Below are 20,295 nucleotides of genomic sequence, written 5' to 3'. Positions count from 1 at the left end.
CCCGGCTGCGGCGGTCGCATTTCGATGGAGGCGAAATGGTAGAGGCCCGTGTACCTAGATTTAGGTGCACGTTAAAGAACACCAGATGGTCGAAATTTCCGGAGCCCTTCACTACGGCGTCTCTCATAATCATATCGTGGTTTTGGGACGTAAAACCCCAGATATTATTAGGGTACCATATGCACTCTCGCAAGTCTGTCCCACATAGTGAACACATCCTTGAAATATGAAGACTATAGCTTCTCATCGTCGCTGCCTTACAGCCGTTCTCATTTGCCCACATGTCGTTTCTCTCCCTCGCCGCCATTTAGCCGCTGCCTTATGTCCCCGTAAAACTAGGCTGCGTAGCTTCTGGAGTTGAAGCTGCACTGTCAACGCTTGCTGGAAGCTGATACAGTCAAACCTCATTGATATATACCCGCTTTAAACGTACTAACGGTTAAAACGTAGTTGCGACGAATCCCCGACCGAGTCTCATAGAGATTAATGCATTCGCTGACCGCTTAAGCCGTAGTGGTTCATCCTATGCCTACCGGTCAGTGCGTACCTGCGCGTACCGCGATAACTTTTTCTGCCATAAATGATTACAGCGCCGCTGAACTTGCAGACGCCAAAATGTGCCGCAAGAGGTCTTCTATCTTTTCTAGAATCGCAGAGATCGGTCGATCAATGATTCCAACTTCCGCGCGATTGTGGCGACGCCTTTGCGGATAAGCATCGGGAAAGAACGAAGGCGTGATGGTGGCTGCCGCCGATCGCGCCAGTATGACTTATCGCCGGCAACCCTGTCACCTTCAGCTGTCTGCTCGGGCACGCGTGTGGCGTAGCGCTACCTTAAAGGGGTACTGACACAAAAATTTTGGCCTCGCGTTTTTTTGCTGCAATGTGTTGCTGGGGGCCTGTTAGTCATAACACGGCACATCGTTTGCTGCAGCGCGCGACAGATAATTAATTACAGGCTCCTCATTACCGACCAGTGTCAGTTTCGGTTTCAAAAACGACAAGCCTCCGGGTGCAACCATCACCACCTAGCGGCTGCAGCGCTCGATCACGTCAGCACACAGAAGTGTGACGCACTTCCGCGCTGTTCGCGTCGTCTCCTCGCATTCGCACGCTTGCCGCATGTGCTGCGCGATGTCGTCGCCACCATCGTCCTCGTTGTCGTCGTCCTCCTCATCGTCGCCTCTTGGCGACAATTTTCTTGAGACACCAACAGCGCAGCGGCGAGCGCGTCAAAACAGAAATGGCGGCTACGACGTCATCATAACTTGTTGTACCGGCTACAACGGTTACGTAGGGGAAGTAGGGGGGTCACCTCGGGTCACCTCTGAGGGTGTCAATGCAACAGGTGCGGCCTATAATGCTCGATCGCGCACGCGAACTTCAAAATTCATATAAAATACCTTCCAAGCTTTATTCGCTGTCGATATTTTGCAGATGGTACACGCACGTACACGGAAATCGATCCAGCAGGCTATCTCGGCCGCGAAATTTTGTGTCAGTGCCCCTTTAAGCCTGCTGCACGATTTTGATAGGCGACAACTGCGCGCTGGGCCGCCGATCACTCGCCTCGTTGTGCGGGACGGCGTTGAAGTGCGCGGCACTTTGTAGAAGCGAAAGCAGCTTACTGTTGCCGAGTTTAGCGTCGCGGGCACCGAGAAATCTCGCTGCATTGACAATTTCACGCCAAGCACGCGTATGGTACAGCAAGCGTTGCGCTGTTGTAACCATACTGCACGCTTTTGTTACACGGCCGCCTAAACGCGCCTCCGTCCGCTACGAGGAATGTTAGGGCACGGGGCAGTGGGCACATCGCTTGTATGAAGCTCGTCACCACTGCGATAACCAACTAGCTATTCACCGCATCTGTGTGCAGTCTGGAGCGGAGTGGGTGCGAAGAACATTCACACGGCAAGCAAGCGCGTACGGTACAGCAAGCGGCCCCGCACCGCAGTGACGGCGTGAGCTGAGTAGGCGACGCGCTACACGCAACTAGCCAGGGATGATCGGCTCCACGCGGCCGTACCTTGTTTCAATAAAACTTGAAGTTTTCGCTTTGTGGCAGATCGCGATGCAGACGCGAACACATGTACTGCGGAGAGCTGACCGCTCTGTCGCTATGTCAGCCGCTGCCTATCGTGGACCCTGCAACAGTTTCGAAATGCGCCTTGGCGTCTCCACCGCGCGCTATCGGACGGTTGTGCGAGAGAGCCAGAATCTTTTCTGCACACAGAGAAAGAAAAGGCGTGGTGGTGGGTACTTCTGCTGTGGTACTGTGTTTATTTCTATGTTGGCGGTGATGGCGCACGTCAGGAGACGCAAATTTGCACTTGCTGGTTAATGCGTACTACCGTTTAGTATGTAGTTATGCCGCGTTCCCGTCAGGTACGTATTAACGAGGTTTCACTATCTGGGGGAAAAATTTTAGACTTGCTTTGTTATACTCCATCATTTGTTGTGCGATGATGAACAGAGCACAAATGGTGATGCTGCCGTTTGGCCCCTGGAGTGAGGAAGACCCAGGTCTCAATTTGGGTACACTAGGACTGCGCTGGTCCCGTCACTGATATTCGTAAACACCACGGGAGTTATTGTATTGAGGTTCATATTACCCACAGGCTATCACAGGGGCATTGAGTAGGTAGGGGCGTGGCACATTTAGCTGATAAAATTTATGGCAGGGCAAATGCAGAACCAGTCTGAAGCTGAAAGTGTACGAAATAGGCTAAACAATCCTAAATATGAAAATGTATGTACTACTTCTGCGGAACTAAATATGGAGAACCAAACAAAACGGACGTCGTTACGAAATAGACCTCCATTGTTGCTTGCCTGGCAGAAATGCGGCAAAAATGAATAAGTGCACGTTTTTGTGTCAGTATTGCTTGCTGTGTCACTGCATGCCTGAAGACTGTAGGAAAGAGGCAGCTTTGTTGAAACTGTTCTGTGAAGTAATTATTTCTTTCTTTTGCTCGCAGAGTGTCCTACTACGAGCTCTCGGTGGATGGCTCGCCACGGACGAAGCTCAAGAGCTCGGGTTTGACCATCTGCTCGGGTACGGGGTCGACCTCGTGGTCCTTCAACATCAACAAGGTCACGCCTCAATGCATACAGAGGATCCTCGACATTGGTACGTCACCACCATGGCTACTAGCAACAGCTGTAACCTAGTAACTCCGCTTATTCATCGTACTCGGCCCAAGTTTGTGCCCACTGCAGGACAAAGGCCTCTTCCCCCAGTGATCTCAGATTAGCCCTGTCTTGCGCGAGCTCATTCTATTTGATTTCTTCTTTATTTGTTAATCCATCGAACTCGCTGCCGTGCTCGGCTTCTTTTCCCTTCCCTAGGTGTCCACTCCGTCATTCTGACCAATGCGTTACATGGCTGGCCCAGCAAACTAGAATATCAGCTACACCTCTTTGTTGTCTTTCTACACTCAAACCTCATTATAACAAAGTCACATCTGCCACGAAAATAACTTTGTTATATCCGAAAATCCGTTATAAACGTTTATTTCTAACACTGTGTCTATTACAAGACTATTCTTCATTTACTTCGTTATAACCGAAAATTCGTTATATCCATGTTCGTTATATCGAGGTTTGAGTGTATCTCTAAGGAGGAACTGGGTTGTTTAAAGTCAAGATCTCCTTTACCAAATTTAATGAAACTGCACAGTCTTTTCCAGTTTTCTTTGCTCCTTCCAAATGGGCAATTATTTTTTAAATATGCAAATTAGTTCCAATTTTAATTAAAATTTAATTGGCAATTTTTCCGGGGACAGTGAAGCAGTAGCTGCTTGTCCAGTGCTTCCTACGTCGCCTGCTGGTTTTTCAGTGTGTTTGTGTTGCCGGCGGCAGCGACGTGCTATCTTACCAGCCCACTGGCAAGCTAGTGAAAACAACACTGGAGCAGGGGACACTCGCATTGGCAAGTGTAGTCCACCAGTGATAGTCATGCCACGCCGTGCGTGCAGAAAGCAAAATGCAAGGCCTTCAGCAGAGGCGCTCTGCTCCTCTCCTCACGTCTAGCAACACTACTGGAGGTTGGAAGCAGTCGAGAGGAGGGCCAGTGGCTCCTCTTTCTCTGCAAGGCCTGCCGTTGTGGTCTGCTTGCTTGCACAAACAGTTCGCACACTGGTAACACCTGCGATGGATTCAGAAACCGTTCGTGTAAGCCCGAACCGTAGTGTATTATGTACGACAGTCAGTCCGGGACATTTCCAGGATTCGTGTCATTGCATCATTGGGAAATTTGGTTTAACCACAGTCTTATAGAGCTCCTACTGTACATTGATCCCTTCCGAAGACCTTCATTAGTGCCCGTACGTTTTGTATGCACAAAGGTTCCCTTTCATGAAATTGGCTCTTGCCAGACAGTTTGTACTTCATTGGTCAATGTACATGTGCCTGGCCCTAATGCTTAGTCAATTAGTGACTTTACTGGCTGCAGTGGAAGGCACCGTACGTGTCAGATAGTACTTGCAGAGTTCCTCTGAAAATGCTGTTTTTGCCTGTTCTCACAATTTCTGGCCTCACTGGCAGCCCTCTATTAACAAGCGCTGCTTTTGCCACATTCTAATGTGCTCACCTTTTTGTTCGGAATGGTGCTAAAAGTTTTCTTCACATAAGCCTGGAGCCAGTGTCAAATGCCATTGCCACAACATCACAAGAGAACAAGTTGCTGTTTACATTGGTGATACATTGGCACTGCTTTCAAAAAAGACTCAAAAGGGCCGAACTAGTGGGTCTGTTCTCGCATTGTCAGCATTGCATCGTATAGCAAACTGGCAAAGCGGCCAATCTAGCCTGTGCTCACCATTGCTCTTGAAAAGGCTGCAGAGTTGTTGAAATATCAACACAACAGTTTTTGTAACATGCAAGTGCAGTGAATTTTAGTGTAGTCGCCAGTTTTAAGGGGAGACACTGGTCTCGAAACGAAAAGTTTTATTATTGGAGATATTGTAATGAAATTGGGTGTGTATATGTATTTCTTCCTCCTGTTTTCAAAAATATAATTAGTTTTCATGTACTTCAATTAGTTATCAAATTGTGAGAGCATAAGTGAAATCTAATTAGGTAATTTCTTACGGGTCATTAAGACACTTTCCCTCAGTATTTTTAGGTTCTGTTTAAGATGCAGCTGTAGCCAAAGACCTGCCATGTGGAGCTATGCTATTTATATTGTCACTGAGATATATCATCATATAAGAACTTTCAATTGTATTGACATTGTGTAATCTTGAAATGCAATTAGCTCACATTATTGTTCACAAAATTTCATATGTTCATCTTAGCCACAAAAAAATAGCATAGCTCCACAGTCCTATTTCTTACGAATTCAACGGTATAAAATTTATCAAAATTACCTTACAAAAACATAATGAAAAGATCCGTAAGGCTGGTCAAGTTGGCAAAAAATGTGAAGCTGAGAAAATCGCGTTTGAAGATTGACACGCACTGTATAAATTTCTAAAAGGAACCTTTAACCATAAATTTTATTCACATGTTCCCCATCTGTTTCCCTTCAAAACAAAACAGAAAGTGTCTTGTTCCACCCAAGGAATCATATCTAAAAAAATTTTCCAATGTGCAAAGCATGATCAAAACCCCACCATGACAAGCGGCTGGGGGGTTCTGGAAAAGCCATGGGGTATGAGGCTCAAGCGACTGGCTGCTCATGTCTTTTCAGTCTTTAGGAAGAACCTTCTAGATGTTAGGCAGCATGTTACCCTGGGTAATAGGTTGCTATGCTTGAGAGAATACCTTCAAAGTAGTCCAGGACTGTAATCTTCAGTTGCACCCGTTTTGTGTCTCCTTGCAAGAGTCTTTTTTGTGTTGGTGCTCTTCAGATGAGTTGCATTTGCCTTGCGTAAACGCAGAGAGTCTTTTTCTAGGCTGTGGTCCCAGGGCACAGCCGAGACAAAAGTTTGAGTAAACAACATGGTCAATTACAAGGCCAGTGTAGAGCTCAATGATGCAGCCCACACCTATGTGTGAGCTCCGACCTCGCGTCATCCATGAGCCGTCGAACACAACATCGATGTTCCCTATGGGGTTCAGGAAGTCTGTATACAGCTCTTTTATTACTGCCACACTAGCAGCTTCACTTTCAGTCGCTGTGTTTTCGCAGGCTTTCACTAAACTTTTTAGGTGTCCCTGAAACGTCTTGTGGTGCAAGCCTCGGTGCGAAAGGTTCATACACGCACAAAAGTCCGAAAGGGCAGTAACACCTTTGCCTATCATCTGTATCCCCTTCATGGCCCTCATGTTGACTTCGAAGGGAGTGATGGTGGCAGTTCCGCTCACTCTCGGAGAAGAAAATTGCTTCTTCTCGAAATCACAACTGCTGCAAGAAAAAATAAGCTTTACCGCAAGGCCGTACTCCTTGTCCGTTGCCTTCCTCACGCTGAGACTTTTTGCGTCGCATTTGTCGCACTTCGCTTGTGCAAAAAAGTTATTCAAAACTTTCATATCGACGAGCAAAAATCGGTCCCGGCGTCACCGGTCTGGCACTCCGCGCTTACTCCAAGAAGGTCGAACTTGCGCTGGGTAGCCGACTTTCCAGACAGAACGGTCTTCGTTTGCGCCGATCTCTCAACTCGCTGCGCCTGCTCCGCCGTTGAGTAGTACGCGGCATCAACCCGAAGTGTTTCGCTAGTCGAACTTGGTCCCACGGTGTCGTCAGTTGAAGTTCCCGGCAGGTCCAAAGGGTCCGGCCGCGACTCCAACTCCGCTGCCGACGGTGCACTTGTAGCCGGCGCCTTCTTGTTCCAAGCCCGTTTTTTACGGCTTCCAAAAGCTCGTTGCGTCAATGGTTTCAGACGAGAGTCTCCAGGCATCTCGATCGCGTGGAAAAACTACCGGCACAAAGTAGAGACACGGTCCGTCGAGAAACACGCACGATCGCAAAAGCAGGCGCACACAAACGGACAGCCACGGCGGAGAACCAAACACAAAGAAAAAAAAAATGACGTGTCGGTCGCGCCAGCCAATGGGAGACTCGGAAAGGCGCGCTTGAAAAGCGCGCCGCGTGAGAGCCAATCAGTGGCCTGGAAACGACTTCCAGAAAACCCGCGACGGCGGCCGTTCTGCTTGAGCGACGCCATTTTGAGATGGCGCAAAATGTGCACAAAGAAAACAGCTTCAAATCTAGCCCAAGATGGCGGCGCTCGGCCCGCTGCAACGCTCATGGCGCGCGCGGGAAGTTCGAACAAATTTCGTCCTTTTGGGGACATTTTAGTGCTGCCGGGGTGCTTTGAAAGCCGATTTTATCGCGTTTCCCGACCGAATTTAGCGTTAGCAATTTGAGAGTAGGTGCTCAGAAGTACAAACGCCTCGAAAATAAGCTTTGCGAAAAATCGATTTTTTGACCATTTTTGACCGTTCCAAGACCCGCGTCTCCCCTTAATCGAGGCTAGATTCCCACAATAGATGGGATCGCGATTGACTGCACTGAGTGACTGCTATGTTGTTGGATGGACTAGTTGCTCTTGCTGCATTACAATGACACTTGCCTGGCTGTGTCACAACTTTGTCTTGTGTGAATACACATCGAAATGCAGCACCAGCCACTTTCCCTACCTCCTTTTTTTTATTGCGTAATAACATACAGTAAAACCCCGTGAACTCAAAGCTGTAAAAAATTTCAACGTAATCAAAATTGTGAAAATGCACTTGGCCACATTGTCGCACATGACACATCACCTGGGTGCCTTGGAGACTGTGATTGGTAAAAACTTGACCATTTCTCGTTGCTTTGTTGGATGCCCATCAGAATGCAGCATTGTACTAATATGACACCGTGTGTGTAGAACGGATGAGTACGGCGACAAGTTTGAAGCTGCTACTGCTTAATGCGCTGCGTCTTAACGACACTTCCTTTTCCACTGCACAGTGACTGCAGAGACTGGCGTGGACCTACCAACGCGGGACCCGAAACTCATCGAGCGCGTCACGACGAATTTCAACAACTCGCTTATCTTCGACCCCTCTAAGTGCCTCATGGCGTACACCATACGGGATCCTGTTGTCTTCGGTGAGCACAGACATTGTTTTGTATGGAAGTGTTGTGTCCGAAATTTTTTGTCATCTGCGTTGTTTCTTGTACAGCATTGCGATATGCGAAGGTCACATACGGCACAATGGCATCCCACGTTTTTTGTTCGACGTCGACGTACATGGCCAGCATGTAAACGATGGTCTTATTTAGACCCTTGGTGAGGCCATTTGTAGGTGGGTGGTAGGCAGTGGTCTGGCGGTGGCGTGTCTGGCTATATCTCAGGATCGCCTGAATTAGGTCCTCAGTAAAGGCATCTCTGTCGGTGTTGAGGAGCTCTGGGGCGCCATGACGCAGGACGATGTTCTGAACAAAGGACTTGGCTACCTCGCGGCACTTGAAATTAAATGTTGATGCTGACCATGTATGGAGTGACAATGCAAAGCCATTCCCGTATATTTCTATTCCGTATCCTCCAGTCGCGTTCAGTGATTGGTTGAAACCTGGGCCATGCCCATTGCGCTTTTTTGTCACAAGGTAGAGTAAAAACTGCAAAAGTATTCCATCGCATCAATATGCCGATCGAAATTGAAACTTTTCTGGAATAGTTTGAAAGTGCCCCATTCCAAATGGAGTAGAAGATGGCTGCATGCCAGTTGTCCTGGAGCTCTGCACTCGCTGCAAGTAAACTTACCTATTTTTGTGTATTCTCATATTTTCGTGTTGTGACGGCGAAGAAACCAAAACGCAGCCAGTAAAGATGAAGCGCTTTATTGGGCAAACTTGTGCCCAGTAGAAATACAGTCGAACCCACTTATAACGATCCCACATATAACGATCTATCGGTTATAACGACCATATTTGCGTGCACTTACGATTTTCCTATGCTAACCATTGAAGCTGCGTCCACATATAGCGAACATTTTTCAAAGCCTCTTACTCTTACAACGAACACTTCAGACACGGTCGTGGTAAAAATATGGCGCATACGAAGCGAAAAAAAAAGTTAAAACATGCCTTTTAAAGCGTGACAGGGGCGCGCGCTCGCGCGTGCCCTGCTCCAGTTTACTCACGACTAAGATATCCCAGATCGGCGAGCACCGCACGCAAATTTCGGATGCTGCGAGCGAGGTCGCTCCCTTTCCAGGCGTTCCTTCAGTGGCAGAATGGCAGTGATGAAAAAAAAAATAGTAGGCAGCATGAAGCCTTGCGGTCAGCTTTCACACAGTAACCTTTCCTGACGCCGTTCTCTGCAGCTACGACTGCCTGCGATGAACCTTGGAACGCAAGAAGGCATAAATGTTACCTAATAAAATGCTCTGTTGGGCGTGCTGGTTCATTCTGTAATAGATTGAGCGCAAATGGACGGGTCTAGTCGTCTTGTCTTCTTGTGTCCCGTCCATTTGCGCTCAATCTATTACACAAGGCATAAATGCAAGAAGTGATGACCGTGATAACTTTCCATCGCATAAAGGTTCACTGCGTCCCTAAACTCGTCGACGCCACAATGTGCCGCAAAAGGTCGCCCGTCGTTTCGGTAACGGCAGAGACCGGTCGATCGGTGATTACGACTTTCGTGCGATTGCGGCAATGCTTTCGTGGATAAGCATCGGAAAAGAGCGAAGGCGAGGTGGCAGCCGTCGATGAACGTGCCATTATGACTTATAGGCGACGACCTTATCACAGTCATCTGTAGATATCTGCTCGGCTGCGCGTGTGGCGTACGCTGTACACTGCGGATTGACGGTGGTACGAGCGCGCCATGCTGCCGTTCGCAAGTTCACCACCGCTGTGTCGTGCGAGACCGCTTTAAAGTGCGCGTCGCTTTGTAGAAACGAAAGTAGCTCGCTGTTGCTGAGCGGCGCGGCCACCGAGAAACGTCGATGCACTGACAGCGAGCGTATACTGCGTGTTTGACTATGTGACAACTCAAGTGCGCCGCGGGTCGTCGTGCAGGGCCGCGAGAGCATCGCGGAGACGTAGTGTGCGCGTTGCTTGCAAAATGCTTGTTTTCGCTGCGTTGAACGAAGAGGCTAGTCGCCGCACCCGTGCACGGTCCGGATTGAAGCAAGCACGAAGAACGTACAAACGCGCGCATACGGCATACAGCAAATGGCCCGGCAGTGACTCCGCGAGCCGAGTAGGCGACGCGCTGCACGCAACTAGCCAGGGATGGTCGGCTCCACGTCGCGGTACCGCGCTTCGGTGAAATGGTGTCAGCTCATTGCAAAGGCGGTTAATTCACTCGTGAGCACGCAGCAGGCGTCGCTTCACGACGCGAAAAGGCTTACCTTGTCACCGAAGGGGTTGTTAGCACTTTAGTAAAGGTGCAAAGAAAAAAAAAACTGCTTGGCCGCTAAGCGCACGTTTTTAAGGGCGAGTCCATATATAACGAACTACTGATATAACGACCACTTTTCACGACACTTTCAAGTTCGTTATAAACGGGTTCGACTGTAGTAGCAGCGGCAAGCACAGGCATCAGTCGTCGGATATCTAATTGTCGAAAAAGCACGTTGGCATTTATACATGTGGCATCGAAGATTCCAGCATTGTTGGTGGGCAAGTTAGTTCCTGAATAAGCTCTATTGTTTGAGTTGTGCACGCAATCTTATCAGAAGATTCTAAGATAATACCTAGTGAAGGTTCCCCGACATTCGGGCATGGTGTGCGCAAGGAAGTGGTTACACGTGTAATAGGTCGGTTACATAAACATAGAAAAAGAAGCATGCATGACACTACGTTGCGTAGTTGTATAATGGCCACTACACCGTTTTTCTTCGCAAATGGTATCCTCCGCCATTTTCTATTCCATTTGGAATGGAGGCACTTGCCAGCTATTTCAGCAGATCATCTTGTTTGTAAAGCATAAATTAGCATAAGGTTTTTGTACTCCTAATTTTGACATATAGGTTTCCATGGTTTTCAGTAGCCCTAAAATTTTCATCCAGTTTGATCAATTGGGGAGGGCCAGTGGTGAACTCATAAGAAAGGCAAAGTGGGGTAGAGCTTCTATGTACTGGCCATGGTCAATGCCAGGCACAATTTGGTCATGACTGGCCGCTGACGAATCTTCTTTGAAATTTACAATCATTGCATTCGATTAGTTCAAATGTATTTGGTGGAAACTTGGAAGTTAACAAAGCAATGAGCAAAGTTACAAAAGTTAAAAGTGCAAAGCTGAGAGAGACGGAAGACATTTGTGGGTTAGCAAACGAGGGTTACCGAGAGTCACACAAAGTCAACGCCGTTTTTGTTGTCTTCGCAGGAACCGACTTCAACAGCAAACCCCGTGGCTTTGCCAAGAGGTGAGCAATGTGAAGCTGGCCATTGCGTGTCCATCAAATGTTTTTATAGAAACTATTCTAATAGAGAGATTTGTCTTTTTGCAGGATTGAGGTGAAGTCGAGGATGTTTGACGCCTGTCTCGTCATTGATGGCGGCTTATCCTTCGTCTTCAACGATGGTGCGACGGCAGTGTTCGAGATTTTCGACGAGGACGCTTTGCGGACAGTGCAATTTGCCGACTGATTTTCTCTCCTTTTTTTCTTTTTTTTTTTTCTTTAGCTGCGAAGGCTGTGTTCTAAATACGCAACTTTTGCCAGTTGCAGCTCAGTTTTGGTGAGAGCGGAGAGTTTTGTCAGCTGAACTTCAGTGCATCATTGCGAAAGAGCCGTGTGTGCTCAAGCTGTTTTTCTTCTTCAGTGCACCATTTCTGACAAGTGCCTTTAGATAACTCGGAACAAATATGTATGTATACGTCTAGTACATTTGTTTTATGTATCTTGACTGTCTTAAGCATTGCGAGGACATCATTCTTGTTGTCTAAAGTATCTTTATATTCTTGCTGCTCAGTGCTGAATGAATTTTTTTTTTAGCTAAATGAATTTCTTGCTTAAATAAGGTGTGGTTTCTCCTTCTCTTGGACTTCTTTTTTGACCTCGTCATGCGTTTCTTTCCAAAAGCCGTCGCAGAAGAGTATCGGGAAGGACATCATACATAGATTGTTTGTTGCATATTGTAGCTCTATTTTCTAGGTGTTTTGTGTGGAGTGCTCCTTACTTTCCTGAAGTTGAGGTGCAACTGGAAATCTTGCGTTCTCTCTTCTTGCCTGTGCCTATGTATATACAGATGTTAAATTTCTTTTAACAATGCTTGGGACTTGCTCCATCTATCCTCTTCCCTTCGGCGCATTTTTTTTTTTCTTCGGTGTTTGTCGGATCTCATGCCGGCTTGAAGTCATTAGTAAAAATAAATATATTTTTATACGTACATTTGCCTTATTGAAGCGTTGAGAAAAACTGCCCTGGCAGCGGGCACCTTAGCACGCCTGTCTGTCTGTGGTAGTTTTGTAAACAAGACAACGGCAATACTCCTTAGCAGTTCAAGCTCTAGGATGACAAGAGCATCTGATGTTATAAGCGTAAATTCAAATGCAAACGAATCTCGACTTGCCACTGTTGCCAAATGTACAGTGCGTAATTACCTTAGTCTGGGACAATATTTTTGGCATTTTCACCGTTTGGTGGCACTCTAGTGTGATCCGTCGATTTCTTTAGCAATTAAAGGGTAGTTTTTCCAGCTGAAGCATTTTAACATGGAAGTGCTTATGCTGTGGTCTGCCAGGATCATTGCTACACTTTAATGCAGAGGTTTGAAGCAAATGTGGCAGCGTGTCTAATGACAGAACAAATAAGCGGAAAACATGAATGCCACCCTTGTAACAGAATTGCCCTTGGCAGAAATGTGTAAACATGAAAAACTGGGCTATTTTAGCAGAATTCGTTGCTGAGCTGGTTGGTACATTATTACTTGGAATGAACTAGATGCCGAACCAACGCCATAGGAAAAAGACTAGTGAAACAGAAGGGGCATCACTCGCATGTGCGTTGCAGCTAATATGTAGCCGTGACGCACATGCACAAACCACATTGCTTCACATAATCATATATGATATATCACATTAGACACGAGGCCATAGCAGAACTGTTTCTAATCTAGCAGGGAACGACAAAATTCATATTCAGTGCTGTGCAGAACCACGGACGTCTCACTGATATACACAACATGGCGTTTTTTTTTTTAAGGAGCAGGCTTCCAAATGCAAGAAAAAAGCACATCAGGTTCCTTGATCTAACTCTAACCTTGAAAGAACAACATGCATGCTGGAGGTATGACACATCCTCATGCAGTGGTTTTTTTTCCCTACAATTCTGGTCACTCAAAAGAATGTAAAACAAGCCATCGGGATGGTTGTTCTTAACTCTGCCTTAAGAAAATCGTGCCACCATGGGATTCGGGAAAGTTTTATGCACCAGGTCACCCGATTAAACAATCCTGGCTGCCCCGGTGGCCTCGTCAAAGCATTCACCGAAGGGTTGCTGAAGAATATAAAATCCTGGAGAAACACTGGTCAAGAAGAAAATACTGAACAGAAGAAGAAAAACGCCGACGCCATACGTACATGGACTGTCTCACAAAATAAAAGAAAATAGCCGCAATAGAAGGAATCGCAACTGTATGTTCCACTCAGAACAAGGCATATTCAACATGTGCGCAAGTCAATGATAGCTGTGAAAGACATCCATACGACAACAAACACCAAGAAAAGTACAGCGCGTGCAGAACTGGGGTCATCTACGACATACCATTATCATGCGGCCTACGATACATATAGGACAAACGGCCAGGTGTCTCAATGACTGGAAAAGAGCATGCTGCATCGTTATGAAGAATTCACCCTTGCTGGACATCTCACCTTCCACAGTTGTCACTGTCAAGGCACTGACAAATTTCACATCAAGATCTTGGCAAGATGTCACCATTCAGACGACAAAATGGATCGATGTATATCAGGAAAATAATGTTGAAACTGCATTTGATTCTCTTTCAGCCAAGGTAAGAGACTGTATTGGTCAGTCTTCTTCTGAAACTTCAATTAAGCAATGGTTTCGTGTGCCTAGGAATCCTTGGATCACGAAGGCACTAATGCATTCAATAAATTGCATAATTGCATTATAAATGCATTCAAATTATTTTATTGGGTGATAACATTGATATTAATCGAACCGAAATTTATGACTACACAAACTTGCTAACAAGTTATGGGTTGCAACAGTTAAATCTCCAACACGTATTACTGACTCAAGACAGAGCACATTAGATGACATAATCACAAACATACCAGACATGAAGTTCCCAAGTGGAACACTGGCATCTGACATTACTGGCAATCTTCGCAGCCGTCCCATCTGGTAACCATTCAATTATTCCACAGAAGCAAATAACACACAATCACATCACTTTTAATGCCTTAATGAGGGAAAATTGGCACTCTGTGTATTCAACAGATACTACTGACAAAAAATAATGACATTTCATGAACATATTTAATAAGTGTAAAAAACTAGGTGAACGTGTTTCCGTGGTATCGAAAAGAAAGAAAGCGAGAACCATGGCTAACAGCTGGCATTTTAAAGTCTATAAATTGCAAGGATAACATGTATAGGAAGTTAAAGCAGAAACCACACAATGTCAGTTTAGAAAACAAGTACAGGACATACAAGAAAAAGTCTAATCGTGATTTCTGAGTGAAACTATTTTCATGCTTTAATTACACAAGCTCATGGCGGCTCAAAAACTACATGGAAAGTGATAAATACCGTCCTAAATACAAACGCCATATGTGGAATCTTGGTGAATGACACAATTGTGAGTGACCCTTCTATTATTGCTGATAGCTTCAACAGTTGCTTCACAACAATGACCAATAATTTAGTTGTAAATAATTCACAAATTGCAACAAGCAACCCTTCCAGTTCTCTCTTTCTCAGGCCCACCGATCCACATGAAGTGAGAAATGTAATTCTTGCCTTAAAAAGTACTTCGAGTCTAGACTCGGTGCTGCTATCCTTACTAAAACACTGTTCGACTATTATTTGCGAGCCCCTGTCACATATCATTAATGAAGTCTTTATTTCGGGATCATTTCCGACGCCATTAAAGATTTCCAAAGTTGTGTCAGTATTTAAGAAAGGAGACAAGATGAATATGTCAAATTACCGACCAATATCCGTATTGTCCCCGTTTTCTAAGGTTTTTGAGAAGGTAACACTAACCCAACTAAAGTATTTGACAGTGCACAACATTTATGCTAAAGAACAATACAGATATAAAAAAGGAAAGTCTACTGAGACAGCATTAACATCGTGAAAAAACAAAAATAAATTTAGAAAGAAAATGATTAACTATGGGTATCATCATGGACCTAACCAAAGCTTTCGATCTTGTAAACCATGACATATTGCTGCAAAAGCTTGAAAAGTATGGTATTCGTGGAGCACCATTAGGCCTAATTGGCACGTATCTCAGAAACCGGCAGCAGTATGTAATGGTCAACATTATGACACCATCCCGAATGATAACAGAGGAATTCCCCAGGAATCCATTTTAGGCCCTTTTCTTTTTCTGACATACATAAATGATTTGCCTGACTCTCTCTTGGAAGACTGCATTTTATACGCGGACGATACCAATATCTTCCCGACAGCTGAAACGGAAACAGAGCTTTACAAAAAAGGAAATGATGTTTTGCAAAAGCTATCCAACTGGCTCCAAACCAATTGTCTTCTTGCAAACACTAAGAAAAGTAACTATATAGTGTTCACTGCCAAAAACACCCGACTATAATGAATGCTACTTTGTTGGACTTGAACAGCTTTCCTTTGCAACAAGTAAAGGAGACGAAATTTCTCAGCGTCCACCTAGACAGTCAACTAAAGTGGCATAAACATATTCATGAAACAACACTATCCATCTATAAGAAAATCCCAATATGGTATAAACTGCATTACATTTTTCCTTTGCACACCCTCTGGACTCTTTCCATCAGTTTTATACAGTCACACAATACACATGCCATTACCATATATAGCCTCACATACCCCTCCACTTTACTGCCAATTATTGCAACACAAAGCACAGTGCTTCGAGCGATTCTCTCCTTAAAAAGAACGGATTCGATTTCATTCGCATACCTGTATTACTTAACATTCTTTTTGTGAAACGCTGCATTGATTACCACGTTCTCGTTTTGTTGTATAAAATCATGCACAAAATCATACTGTGTCCCTCGGTAAAAATTGCTTATCAAAATACCCCATACCCGATACGATCAGTGACCCCCAATAGTTTATCCATACCGAAATCTCACACTAAATATGGATCATTTACATTCACATATACTGCATCACATCTTTGGAACAAGCTACCCACAGACCTAACAGGACCACAGCCATTTACCTGTTACAGAACTAACCTATGTTCTTTTATACTCTTGTCACTTCTCTGATGAGAATGTCCCATATTCCTGCCTTCATACTTTTTTCTCACGCGCGTGTTTGTATAACAGCATGTGACACAAGGGCCCCCTTCACAACTCCTGTGCGAGTTACGGGGCCCTGCCTTTATGACATAACTGATGTACACATCTAATGTGATTAATAAAAGCATTATATGAATGCTTTTTTTTTACGAAAAAAAGAGAATCTTCGCAGAAAGGTCAAGGCAGAACTGTTCAATCATTTTCTGAAGTGTCGGCTAAAAACTTATGCTAATATGGCAACACAAGGCAGAAGTGGCAAGTAATTAAGGAATTTCTTAACACCAATGAGACTAAATCACACCCAGCTACCATAGCTGTTAACAAAAACAGATACACGGATTCCGATTCCACAGCTGATGTTTTCAGCTCTCATTTCAGCGCCCCTGTATATAGATGCTCATAAAAACCACTCAGTCTGAACGTATATGTAACCGCTACTGCGCCCTTGTCGACCCAACCTTCGGGGCAGAAACCACTGGATAGGCCATCGAAATGGGTTACCGTATACTTGTATAATGAGGACGACGCAGAACGAGCCGTGATAGGAAAAAAATTACACCATCTCCCGCTAAAGGGGACCATGAGGCGATGCGAAGCCGGAGCACTTGCGCGATCGCGTTCCGTTGGCGTTCGCTAGGCATGCTACCGACCTCGCGTCGCGGAACGCGAAGAGGAACACTACGCGCGTCGTGTCTTCCCTCTAGCCTGGCCGTTAATTATCACAGGACGTGCGGGGAACGCGGTCGACAGGCGTGCGAGAGGGGACGCGCATGCGCTGGCCCTCATCGCAGCGCTGCGCAGGAGAGAATTTCAGCATGTCGAGCCCGCATTTCAGAGGAGTCAACCGAGGCAAGCGCCGGACTGAAGGCGCGCAGCGCTCTACCACTTGAAGGAAAGGAGACTAGAGGATGAGAGTATATCGTATGCGCCGCGAGAGCAGAAGCGAGAACGCAGGAGAAGCGCAAGCAGGTGCTGGTAGAGAAGTGGAGAGAGTAACGCGCAGCTGTTGGAGAGAGGAAAGGAGGAGAGTCGCGTAGTGTGAGTGCGGACTACTACGCTGCGTGCGGATTACCACGCCGCGTTACATACCCCCGAGCATTGGCGTGCGCAAAGGGGGGGCAGGGGAGGGGCGGCCGCCCCCCTAATCACCTAAGAGGGGGCGGGGGGCGCAAAATCTGCCCCGTACATTGACTTAGTAGAGTGGGGGGGGGGGGGGGAGGCGCTGCGATGAACCTTTGCCCCCCCTAATGGGGAACCCTGCGCACGCCTATGCCCCCGAGCAAGAGATACTTCGCATCTAAAACGATACAGGTGTGAAGTGGGTCCATAAGGGTAGCGAAGAAACGAGCCAGGCAGGCATGAAGTGATGAAGATTGGGCGAGTTGGCTTGTCGTACTTGAACTTGTACGGAAAAATAAGAAACGGAGAGCGCTATCCTTTCGCTTCGACAGCGTTTGGTGCGCATAAGAAATTCATTCTTCTTGAGTTGCGCGTTTGAAGTTGACGGGACTTACGTACGCTCTTCAGCGGCAAACACGACTCAAACTGGAAAACGAAACTTCAAAAAACGATTGCCATAGACACCATCATCATCGAAGGGAGATTTCAAACCTTTTCCCGCCCTCCATATTTGAAACGCTAGCTTCGCATGTTCTCTGGCTTCGCTTCAAAACCGGCATACAGGTGTTCTGCTGTGCTGTCGTCGAAGCATCAGACGCAGCCGTACCACACAGCGTGTCTAGCCGTCACCGCGGAAACGCATCTTGCGCGATGCCACTCACTCGAAAAGCATACAGGGCCAAATGTAGAACGACGCACGAAGTGTCCAAGAAGGCAGCTGTGTGGGTAAGTAGTCGAAAATGCCAGCATTTTGAAACCGAGTTTATGTCAAGGTGAAACCCTCGTACCTCCTTTTTGGTTAGTCGGTTCTTGCGCTAACATGAGACGTTGTTTTCCCCTTTGTCACAAGAACGCCTGCGGATGGCTTCGTATATTGCCACTTCGATAATCGATTAGGTTGCAAATACGTGGCGTTTGAAACACATTTCAAGTTACAGCAGGTACTCGCGCCTATCCGACTGACTGGTGAAATTGATAAGAAGGTCCCCGCGACTAGAAATTTTTGCTTTTTTCTACGTGCCCGGAAGCTTAGTTATTTCTATCGCCTCCTGGATCGGCGGGTAGTGAATCGCGACTGATTAGAAATATCAGAAAGGAACAGAATCGAGTGAAATGATCCTTGCGACCGCACCGGCCCCTCGCGCTCTACTCAGTTACCCAAGTGCAGTCTACGTGTGTCCCTGACGGGCTGCGCCTGACTTGCAGACAGGTTCACAGAGCCAGCGTATCTACAATGTTGACAAGTTTAAAAGACCTACTGGCAAATGTTTATGCTGGTAGAAACTCTACGTGCAACGTGCAATTTACAAAGTGAAGCTTAAAACGTCATCTTTGCATTAGAAAGCGCAGCACTGCAAATTAAGTGAAATAAAAGCCTGTGCAAAAACATCAGAAAGAAATGCCCGGTGAACTCGTCGCCAAACTTCACTCCTGGCCACTTTGCTGCGTTGAAGCAGCGATGCACATTTGTATAAACTACATACATCTCGAAGGTTTACATGTGCGAGTTGTCTATAGCAAGTTCAGTATGCTTATCTAATACTGGCCTATGGCACTTTGCACACAGCTTCAGATACTTGCACTTTTCTCATGAGCTGCTCCTTATTGCTCTTGCAATCACTTGTTACGTGGACGAACAGCTGTCTGCAGAGCGTGCCAACTGCATCTGCGCTCAAACTTCTGGTGTGGCAGTTTCTTGTCAGTTGAGGTTTTACTGACACAATCACCTTAGGCCAACTGGGGCCTGCATTGTCTTTGTGTGGTTACCTGCGATCGCGTTTCGGTGGAAACAGCAGAGCACAGCCACACAGTCAAATAAACTCTTTGTTGGAACCAACTCTTCTGCGACTCTTGTCTGCTAACGTGACATTTCTATAATGGATTACTCACTAATTTTACCTCACGTTCATTTTTCCTATTTGGTCTTGCTGTTCTAAATCATTTTGCTTTCAGATTGACTCGTATGACTTTGAATGGATTGACTTGAAGCCACTTTTTTCTTTTTGTAGCCATCTTTTTTGCAATTCTTTCTACGCAGTTTTGTGCACAGCCTGTGGCTGACAGCCTCTGCTGCCAAATGTCACAGGAGCATCCCTTGTGTCCCACAATGCTCTGCTCACAAATGTTTCAGATGGAATTGGTTCAGCAGATTTTCTTGAAAGACCTCGCCAAGAAGTGCCGCAAAATGGTCAACAAGCAGGGGAGGAAGGGGAAGAAGACACTGAGAAGAACAGATGTTGTGAGAGCTTACAAGGTAATTAGTCTTTTCAACGGTGCATTTATCAATACAGGGTGGTGAAATTGTCAACATACACTAGGAGTAATCACTTCTCAGTCGACTGTTCTGAAGGATAACAACCTGCTGTTGGTCACCGAACGTGTTGTTGGACACCAACTGGAAATGTATTGCTCCTTGATGCCTCACTTTCTTTGAACTTGAGTGTCAATGAAAATATTGCACACCGAGTCTTATTTGCATTAAAGGGACACTAAGGGCAAATAATAAGTCGACGAGGGTTTGTTGAAATAGCATTCTATAAACCTCGTACTGCTAGTTTCATGTGAAAGAAATGCTTAGCTTTGAAAGAAAATCACATTTTAATGGTCCGCACACTGTCAGCATAATTCAAACCACCTGCCTACGATAACGGCCCTTTGATGTAGCCATGCTCGCATTTTACTTGCTTTGCTGCCCGACAGCCGGCGTAATGGAGCAGGGTGCTTTAGCGGAGCACAGCCCAACAAAAATGTAACTTGCAACATGTAAATGAACGAGACTGAAATGCACTAGTTG

The 20,295-nt window shown here is 46.0% G+C and overlaps 1 protein-coding gene across 2 annotated transcripts in view; it reads left to right on the top strand.

Moving 5' to 3' along the window:
• Positions 1 to 12,273, top strand: part of LOC119406072 (NAD kinase 2, mitochondrial) — a 36,025-nt gene extending 23,752 nt beyond the window's left edge. For both annotated transcript variants that reach the window (XM_037672930.2, XM_049419297.1), the window contains exons 6-9: positions 2,979 to 3,130; positions 7,898 to 8,038; positions 11,268 to 11,307; positions 11,392 to 12,273. In XM_037672930.2, coding sequence (XP_037528858.1) covers positions 2,979 to 3,130; positions 7,898 to 8,038; positions 11,268 to 11,307; positions 11,392 to 11,530 — 472 coding nt within the window. In that variant the 3' untranslated portion in view covers positions 11,531 to 12,273. The remainder of the gene's footprint in view (positions 1 to 2,978; positions 3,131 to 7,897; positions 8,039 to 11,267; positions 11,308 to 11,391) is intronic.
• The last annotated feature ends 8,022 nt before the right edge of the window (positions 12,274 to 20,295 follow it).

This window comes from Rhipicephalus sanguineus, chromosome 9, assembly GCF_013339695.2.
Source record: "Rhipicephalus sanguineus isolate Rsan-2018 chromosome 9, BIME_Rsan_1.4, whole genome shotgun sequence".
NCBI lineage: Eukaryota > Metazoa > Arthropoda > Arachnida > Ixodida > Ixodidae > Rhipicephalus > Rhipicephalus sanguineus.
The sequence above is the reverse complement of the archived record's forward strand: the minus strand, read 5'-3'. Positions and strand labels throughout refer to the sequence as shown.